The sequence below is a fragment of the Eleginops maclovinus genome, chromosome 6 (assembly GCF_036324505.1).
Source record: "Eleginops maclovinus isolate JMC-PN-2008 ecotype Puerto Natales chromosome 6, JC_Emac_rtc_rv5, whole genome shotgun sequence".
Lineage (NCBI taxonomy): Eukaryota > Metazoa > Chordata > Actinopteri > Perciformes > Eleginopidae > Eleginops > Eleginops maclovinus.
In genome coordinates, this window is record NC_086354.1 from 18,654,502 (window position 1) to 18,663,956 (window position 9,455).

Genomic DNA, 9,455 nt, shown 5'->3' on the forward strand with positions numbered 1-9,455 from the left:
CTGACAATTTCTATCCCTCAAAGTCGTATCGCAGTTTTTTGCAATATTAATTGCACAGATTAACCATAACGGTGATGACGATGAGTATTTGGCAGCGATACCCTTTTTTTTTTAAACACTGTTAAATGCAAAAGTGAAGCCAGTGTATCTGTGCTATCAAAATATAAAATAAAAAACGTGATTGGAGTATGTAATCAAAAACAACATGTTAGTTGAATAATAGCAACAACTTCATTCTACTTTGCAACACCCTACTGATCTTCCAGAAGTCATACCAAACAATGAGCTTTTACATTTGAAGTGCATTTAAACACCCTTAAAGTCACTATTGTACTGTACTTTCTAAACACTCGAAGTTCTATCATAGCTTTAATGAGGCACAGATTACTTGTGAGGTTTTTAGAGCAGAGATATGCTGCACTTTTGCTGATGAAGAGAAAAAATTTGCATCCTGAGTGTAGCAACACAATATCCTGTTTAGGGTCAAAGGCCTTCAGATGTTCAGGTCTGTTCTCCAAACGTGCCTTAACATATATGATAGCATTTTATATTTTCACTTCCTCTTTGGTTATTCTCCTTTTTGGGGTGGAGGACTGTGCTGAAATATGAACATTTGTGACTGCAGTCATTGTTTTTAAAAGGCTTAAAAGTAGGATTAGTGCAATTGTATTCTACATTATACTCACATTTGTAATTATCAATGGCTTTTTGTGGCAAAACATGCAAAAAAAACATGCGTTACAAAAACATGTGCATCAAAAATGTAAAGCAATATAGACGGTTGAAGACATATTTGCTTGAAGTGGAAAGAGAATATGATTATGGGATGGAAAGTAAAGTAGTAACCTTGGGTATAAATCATTTGTTCAAGAAGCTTGGGGAGAGCAACAGAGGAGGGATCCCTCTCCCAGGACGGATAGACTAGCAATAGTTGTTGTGTTTAAATTTAAAATAGTACATTTACAACGTTCGTAGTCCAAATGCTGGAAAATGCACGTGTCTATAAATTAGAAGAAGATGAATCCAGGTGGATGTCAACAATCCTTACTAAAGTAGTGTTTTACATGGCTTTTTAACAGTTTACATGAATTGCTCTTTCCCTCCCAGGTTTGCAGAATACTGGTTGAGCTCATACACTTCTACTCATACGTGTTGACCTCATATACTGACACTGGAACATGCAGATATATTATCACCAGGTTGGAAAGTCAGATAAGATCCAGTAAAGCAGGTCATTATCACAAACGTCACCCAGTAATGTGAGGGTAACGAGCAATGAGAGCTTAACCGTCTTAATTTGGATGAAAATTCCTCAAATACATGAATGTAGAGCTATATGAGTGTCTTTCTTTAGATTAAAATCCAACCTGACTCTTTTCCTAACTGTCGGCCAAAGTTCACCCACATTCATATTATTACCAGCAAAAAGACTTCACAAATTTATGTCTCTACTTTCATCTGGAACATCTACCGTTCATACTGTAACATCACCGTCGGTAGTTGAGACGTTCAATGAGGGTCATAAAGACGAGCTGCGGAAATGTGACAGTTTGCTGTGAACCCTGTGGACTTTCAGCCTTAAGGGTCTACCGATAAGGACACTTATCCTTAGCTCAACTGTAGGTATAAAAGCGTCGCTCCAGTGAAACAGTCACAAGCTGTTCATCAGAGGGGGTAATGATCATGCTTTAAGGATCTTTCGTTTTCTTTGGATTTTCCTGCCATGTATCATGTTTCCCCAGACATGAAGCAAATAGTTGTACTGCTATCAGGTAAGGGTCATCTCAGCTGGCTATGATATACTGAGGTATTCTTAGGGCTTGATATTACCAGATATCCTCTTAGATATTTTTTATTTGAATATTGCAAAAGTGTCTTGGATTTGATGGCCTTGATCAGAGTCTAATGATGTTGTTTTTTGAACCACTTTACTGACTTTGATTTATCAAAAAATATTCATCTTCACTATATTGTCACAATTTCAAAATCGAGGTATTTAGTCAAAAGTACAGTATAATGATGTTTTATATTCTCCGCATCGGCCAGCCATGTTAGAGCACATTATCTTAAGTGCATGCCTGTTTAAAAAAGAGGTGTAAAGTTGAGGGATACGTCACCAGAGTTGTCACTTGTATAATCTACAGTCAGCTGTTTAAAATCAAAGGTGTTAGATATCGCATGTCCCTGTGATGATTATTTTTTTGTTATCTCTTCGTAATAAAACTCTCTTTACAGGATTGTTGGTCGTCGTATCATCTTGTCCTGATGGGAGGTTCAACTGCACATCTGGAGAATGTCTTCCTGCCAGACTCGTCTGTAATTTTGAAAAGGACTGTGAAGATGGATCAGACGAGGAGTTTTGTGGTACGCTGATTTGATCAAATAAAGTCTTGTTAATGATGAAGTTCACCAAGGGATCAGTAGTTTCAAAAATAGCAAGAGTTTGACTTTTTTATTACTATTTAGTCTTCTAATTGCAAAAAAAAGAATAGAAACATGATACTGGGAACAAGTATTTAGATACTTTCCATTTGTAATCGTAACCCTTCTCTCTTGTTAAGGGTCCTGTGACTTTGAGCATCACCCCTGTGGTTGGGTCGACAGCAGCAGTAGTGACTCTTTTCGCTGGAGACGGCAGATGGCAAACATCACCTCAGTACCTGGACTGGACCATAGCGCAGGAAATGCTTTTGGTAATTATTTAACTACTGGCTAATTGTGGGATACAAATGTTTAATTCGATAACAACATTGTTGATTTTCTTATTATTGTTTGTCTGCTGGATTCAGGACATGTCATGCATGTAGCTGGCACAGAAGACTGGGTTTTTTCTTTGGCTAATTTGGATTATTTTGTTGACAACCTGGCAGCTCTGGGATGCCAGATTAGGTACTATACATTTCCCCTTCTTCCTAAATGTTATGTGTGTACTAGAAAAAGGATATGTCCTTAAATGACAATGCAATTCAATGATTTCATGCAAATTTGTCTTGAATTTGCCAGTTTTTTTAATTGACTGTCCTTGTTGTTCAGCTTCTGGTACTACCTACACAATAGTTCATCATCATCATCCTCCTCATCATCCCTCACACTCAACATGATCCGAGGCATGGCTGACCAAGAGTTGCTGCACATTTCTAAAAGTAGGACAGACAGTTGGAAGAATGCTACAGCTTTCATCGGAAATCAGCCAGGAGGATACATGGTTAGTCAAATAAACAGTTTGCTTTTAGACTAATGATAGACGTGGTGATCTGAAACTGTCCAGAAATCTGCTGAGAAATCATAGAAACCAAGAAGCTTCTTACTCATGCAGAACTTGCCTGAGAATCTCTTGTGGTACCTTTAGTAGTTGTACTTAAATTCTATCAGTGTAGAGCTTTCATTTAATTTATGTTCATGGTGTAGCTCTCCAAGTCATTATCTTTATTGTACCTCTAAACTTTATTATGCTCTTTTTCCGGACAGTTTCTTGTTTTGTCCCCTTGGGTATCAATAAAGCACCTAATGGTTTAATTATTGTATTTGGCATCCTGTAATCCCTGGTACATGTTACTCAATAAGTTTGTGTTGCTAACAGACACAACTAACCTGGGCCAGAGGGTACACAGAAATCAGATGGTTTCAGTGCTTTGTACTGATCAGAAGAGGGTTAGGGTTAGGGTTAAGAATTTGTTATTTAATCTTGTTCATTTTAGCAATCTGCTTCTCCCCAAATCAGCTGAATTATTGAGTTTCAGAATGATTTTAAAGCTAGAAATGTTTCTTTCCACAGTTGAGGTTTTCATTCAAACCTGTTGTAGCCATCGGCGTGATGATGGATGATATCATGTTTGAGAACTGTGCCGAGGGAGACGTCCCTGCAGGATCAGACCAACTCTCTTGTGATTTTGAAGAGGACACCTGCTCATGGTACCACGACCACACTGCCAGCCTCTGTGGAAACGGACTAATGGGAAATACAGTGAACTAACCGGGAAGGGTGAGTACTCTAACTGGCGGTTTGCAAGAACTCTGTTTTTAAAATTACTTCTTGGCATCTAAATAAATAAATGTTCTTTGTGATAAAAAACACCATTTAAATGAAATCAAAGAGGCTATAAAAACATGTCCTACAAAGATCGTGGGGATGTGATAGCGCAGTTGTTGGTATCATTTTAGTTTATAATATACATTAGTGATGCTTAAAGTAGAATGACTGAAGGTTAATTGCAATGGATCTGGAGCTTTTCTTAACTTTAAAGGATAAGTGGTCCATGGAGGTTGCTTATCTCTATTTAAATGGACTGACTGCTGGGAATTTGTGCAAATACATCCAAAGATAACAACACTTTAGCACAATTACAAGATAAGCTTTAAGTTTGTAAGGTTACATTCTGAAAAACACCTTTCGCTCAGACCGTTTTGCTGTAAGAACTCATCACTTAAAAATGGCTGCAACGTTTTCCAGTTTTAATAGATTTACCAAATCCTGGTTAATACCTTTACTAATTTCTACATCTTAAATATAGAATCTTTATTGTGTGCTTTATTGAATCTTGCTGTATCATGTTGAACCTTGTTTTAACCTCTCTGTTTGAATCTCTTATTTTCAAAGCCCTTATAAGGATGAGTGCAGCAAAATTAACTTATTGATAAACCACATTATTATTCTTGATACTACCTATCCATATAACAATAAATACATATATATAATACAAAATGAAAAAAGGGACAAAGAGTAGGCCCAACAACCAAAATTAAATGGCATCTAATACACCAATACAACTCTATAAAGTCTTGGACTGTCCGTGAAATGTTTTATTATTCACTGTAATTCAGATATAAACTGTGTATAGAACAGATACCGCAGGTCCTTCCTTCCTGCAGCGAACCATCATGGCCCCCGGTAGACCCCAACACATATAACAACACAGACTATAACACCCACACATTTAATAACTCTGCAATATTTACCTGGATGCTAGACCTCAGAACGGTTTCTGAGGTCTATTTTTGTGTGTCTGTAAAATTGTGTAATTGTTGTATATATGTTTGTATCTTTTTGTAACTTCAAGCTGTCTTTGGCTCTTTTTTTGCTGTAACAAATGAACATTTCCCCTCTGTGGGATGAATAAAGGGATTCTGATTTTGATTCTGATATTCAGTCTGCTTTGGATATTGCATATTCTGTGAATAGTACAGAATATTGTAGAAATTGTACTCTGTGTAAAATGTGTTTTCTCTTTTCATTTGGTTCTCTCTCAGGTTATTATATGGTCATAACTGCTCAATACAACCTGAACATCTCATCAGCAGCCAGACTCATCAGCTTCCCTCGACCTGAAGGTCAAGTGACATGTGTGAGCTTCCGGTACCACATATTTGGCAACAGCATCGGTACGTGCCTCACTGTATTTTTAACGTATTTGTTGAATAAATAATAAACAAGATTGACATCCAAGATCCATAACATTCAGATCAACCAACCATCTTTCACTTTTACCCTTAATAATGCACATCCATCCTATGAATACTCAAGCTTAGTTGATCTTTTGTCGATACCAGGTTCATTGAAGTTATTACCAAGCTTTCTGGTGAAAACGAGACAGTGGTATGGATGAGAAGTGGCACCCAGGGAAACAAATGGAGATTCGCTGATCTTACCTTCGACAGTGGGAAACCAATACAGGTAAAATTCTTCAGAATTACATTTTCTTTATTGTAAAGACCTAAAACCCAAGCCTCTTATTTTCAGCTGTCTCTTACTGGTTCATATAACAAATCATTTCTTTTTCTTATGAAGGTTAAGCTTCAGTTTGGTTTGTTTTTTTGATTGACTTCTAATCCATTTGAAAATGTAAATAAGTCATTTAAACTCTTTGTTATGGTGAAACCCTCTTAATTAATGTATGTCCTTTAGTTTATTATAGAAGCTGTGGTGGGAGGTAAGCAAGGCAGCATAGCCATTGATGACATAAAGGTGTACAGCACTGCGAGTGGCTCGTGTCCCGCTGAGAGAGAGTGCACCTTCCAGGGCTCGCTCTGTGGCATGCTGCCTCCGCCGTCTGCAAACTCCAGCTGGAGCCGCATTTCGGGGGAGTCAAAACCTGCCAACATCTCAGGCCCAGCCACAGATCACACTCTGGGGACAGACAAAGGTTTGCACTACCCTCAGATATACTGTATGCTCAATCATTTCAAACCAGGTCAGAACTAGTGTTGTCAAAAAAAGTGTTGTATTGTCAGTGTCAATGCTCAGAGTTCCTCCAAACAAAGAAACTAGGAAGGATTGGGATAGAGATGAATATGGAAATTGAATATAAACTTGTGCGATCTTTTATGCTTTTATTTTTCATGTAAATAACTCATTTATTTGAGGAATGTGTGATACCTGAACATAAAAAGGAACATTTCCAAGATGGTGACTCATCTTGTTTGTAGTTGCAATATCTCTTGAGGATGAGGTTTAGTCATTGTAGATCACTTTGTGCGATCCCAGGCTCAAACTAACATGCATTTACACGCACACACAAATCAAGCCTGTGCATAACGGCGCTCTCACTGTGTAGGTTATTACCTGAGTGCCGAGTTGTGGAGCCGGCCTGCTGGGTCCAGAGTCGTAGTGATGACTGCAGTGATGGAGCCCACCGCTGCTGATGGGGAATGCATAATGTTCTGGTATTACATGGAGGGAAGTGGAGTGGGGGAACTCCATGTTTTCCTTCAAGCTGCTGACGGCAACAGGGTCAAGCTCTGGAGCAGAAATGGAGATCAGGGAAAACACTGGAGGCACGGAAGAGTGACGCTTCTCAGCACGGATGCCCCGTTTCAGGTACTTGTTGGTTAGAGATCAGGTAAAGACTGGTAAATAAATAATTGCAGTGCAAAAAAGCATCTTACAACATTTGTTCTCAGTCATACTGTACCTATATTAATCACAAAGCCATTTGGAAATAAAAATGGTTGTTTCAAAAGTTAAAATGCCTTGTGTCTGATTGACAGGTGGGTTTTGAAGCTGTGGTCGGGGATGAACCGAGGAGGGATATCGCCATTGACGACCTCATTTTCCTGAATGGCGCCTGCCCCCCAGCAGGTTAGTGACCTGTTGTGTAAATGTGATTGGATTGTTTTTTCTAATTGCACGTATGTTGCATATGGTATGTGTTATCTATTGCAGGATTTTGTGACTTTGAAATGGACTTCTGTGGTTGGGTGAACAATCGTCCTGCAGAGTCCGGTTTGGACTGGGACTGGCTCTCAGCTGACAGTGAAGGCCAATTTATTCCGATAAAGGACCACTCCACAAATTCTGCTTTAGGTAAGACCAAATAAAGAAACGTAACTAGCTACATGATAATGAGCGGAGGAATGATTATCTAAAATGTTCATACATACACCTGAATCATTTCTACTACGGACTTTAAGGGGCCCTATAATGCTCCTTTTCAGGGTTAATATTTGTGTTTTGTGCCTCTACTGTGAAATATTTACGTGCTTTAATGTTCAAAAAGGTCTTCATTTTTCTTATACTGCATGTGCTGCAGAACCTCTCTTCTCCCTCTGAAACCATAGCCATTCTGCTCTGATTGGTTAGCTGGCTGGCTGTGTTGCGATTGGTCCACTATTCAGACATGTCCTGCCCCTTAGCCTATCATCTACAATGTGTTGGAGCCTTAGCCAATAGAGGCACGAGTGTTACACAGGGATGTCACTATGTTAAGGAAGTAAACAAAGGAGTCCAATGGAGGCATTTCATGCGGGGTGGGGGGAGTGTGTGAGAGCAACTCCCTCTGGTAGTACTTGATTTTTAGAAGGACACATCTTCAGAAAACTCAACATCTGGTAAAAAGGTCACGAAAGGTGAAAATAGGGTGTGTTTAAATCATTTCAATCTGTAGACCATTTGAGAATGTAGTTACATGGCTAAGCGACTGCCTTTATGATCCAGAACCTTAAGCAGCCGCTCAGACTTCAGGTCACAATAAATGTGAAACTATGCAAACAACCTGTGTGCAGGACACTGTAGGATATGATTCTCCTGGGTTTTTTATGTTGCTTTGTACCCTCTACAGGTCACTTTGCCTTCTTCCGGCCGTCCGACTCTGGAAAAGGAGAAACTGCCCAACTGGAGAGTGAGACGATGGAGGGAGTAGACCGAGCTTGCCTGGAGATCTGGCACTATGCAGACGGTTGGCTAGCATCTAACAGTAAGAACAGGCTTTTAATCTATTTTTATTTTGTTTTACTTCTTTTGACAGTACAGTAAAGCGGAGAAAGAGGGGACCATAAGCAGCAACAGGCCTGGATTTAACTCCTGTGTTAAGTAGCAGAATTGATTTGACCTCAAGTGAGATACACCACAGCATCAGTAAACGTGTTTCATTCTCCAGGATGGAAAGAGAGGATAAAGAAGGCAACAAGGGAGACATCTTTGTGTTTTCATGCTTGTTATTTGGATAAAAATAAATAACAGTAAAAACAAAAAAAAGCTTGTAATCCGCCAAGAAGTACGATGATTTGATGAGTAACAGGGCTTCAGATTTTGCATTGGTGCTCTGTTGTGCATGCCTTATAACACATCTGATTATCCTACAAAAATTAAAAAATCTTGTTTTTCTGTCGTCAAATGTCAATTCCATCTTTTGATGATGAATTTGGGTGCTTCCAGGCTTCTTAGACATTAACCTCACAATGTTTGTGAATGAGACTGCTGGGCTGCGTCCTGTGGGGAGTAGAAGAGGATATCATAATGGCACGTGGATCCAAGACAGGGTGAATTACAATGCATCAGGGCCTCACCAGGTAATGGGAAATGCATTGTTTCATAATAAACCCTGATGAAGTTACTCTGAACTAACTGTCATTCTTCATCACAGATTATTTTACAAGCCAGTTGTCCCAAATCATGGGACGGGGGCTTCGCGCTTGACGATGTCCACATCATCAGGGGACAATTTTGTGACGACACTTTCCCTACGACCACTCCATACCCTGCTACTACGACAACCGTTGCTCCTGCCTCCGCCATGGACTGCACTTTTGAACAAGGTGACCGAGATGAAGACGCGGTGAATCTTCTTATTTGTAATACTAAATGTGTTCATGTGATCTCTCTATTGCGTTTGAGTTTTACTTGAGGCCATTTTGATATTTGCATACTTTAATCAAATATTCTATTGTTTACTCATTATCCATCATTACAAGTGAAGTATTTAAAGTAGTAAAAAAGTATTTTTTTAAACAGGTCTATGTAGTTGGGTCCAGGAGGTCAATGACGATCTGAACTGGCCCCTCAGTAGCGGACTTCAAGCGCACCTGCCATGGGATGGACCTCAGTATGATCACACTCTTGAAAATGAGCTAGGTATTGAATTTTGAAAAAAATAATCACCAAAGGAACCATACCTGAAAACACATGTAACGAAGGAGAAGGTGTAAAACAGATCAGTCTGTGAACCATTGCACTGTTTGTG

At 39.2% G+C, this 9,455-nt stretch overlaps 1 protein-coding gene across 1 annotated transcript; it reads left to right on the forward strand.

Annotated features, from left to right (window-relative positions):
- The first annotated feature begins 1,644 nt into the window (after nt 1-1,644).
- On the forward strand, nt 1,645-5,381 carry LOC134865882 (MAM and LDL-receptor class A domain-containing protein 1-like). Its single transcript, XM_063885685.1, has 7 exons — nt 1,645-1,772; nt 2,236-2,364; nt 2,562-2,693; nt 2,790-2,889; nt 3,034-3,205; nt 3,776-3,982; nt 5,248-5,381. The coding sequence occupies exons 1-6, from the start codon at nt 1,724-1,726 to the stop codon at nt 3,971-3,973; spliced, it is 780 nt and encodes a 259-aa protein (XP_063741755.1). The 5' UTR covers nt 1,645-1,723; the 3' UTR covers nt 3,974-3,982; nt 5,248-5,381.
- The last annotated feature ends 4,074 nt before the right edge of the window (nt 5,382-9,455 follow it).

Excerpts from the sequence above, each read along its gene's own strand:
- LOC134865882 (XM_063885685.1), top strand. The coding sequence starts at position 1,724 with ATGTATCATGTTTCCCCAGACATGAAGCAAATAGTTGTACTGCTATCA. Across the intron at positions 2,694-2,789 it reads TAGCGCAGGAAATGCTTTTG|GACATGTCATGCATGTAGCT; the intron begins GTAATTATTTAA and ends TGCTGGATTCAG. Across the intron at positions 3,206-3,775 it reads ATCAGCCAGGAGGATACATG|TTGAGGTTTTCATTCAAACC; the intron begins GTTAGTCAAATA and ends TTCTTTCCACAG.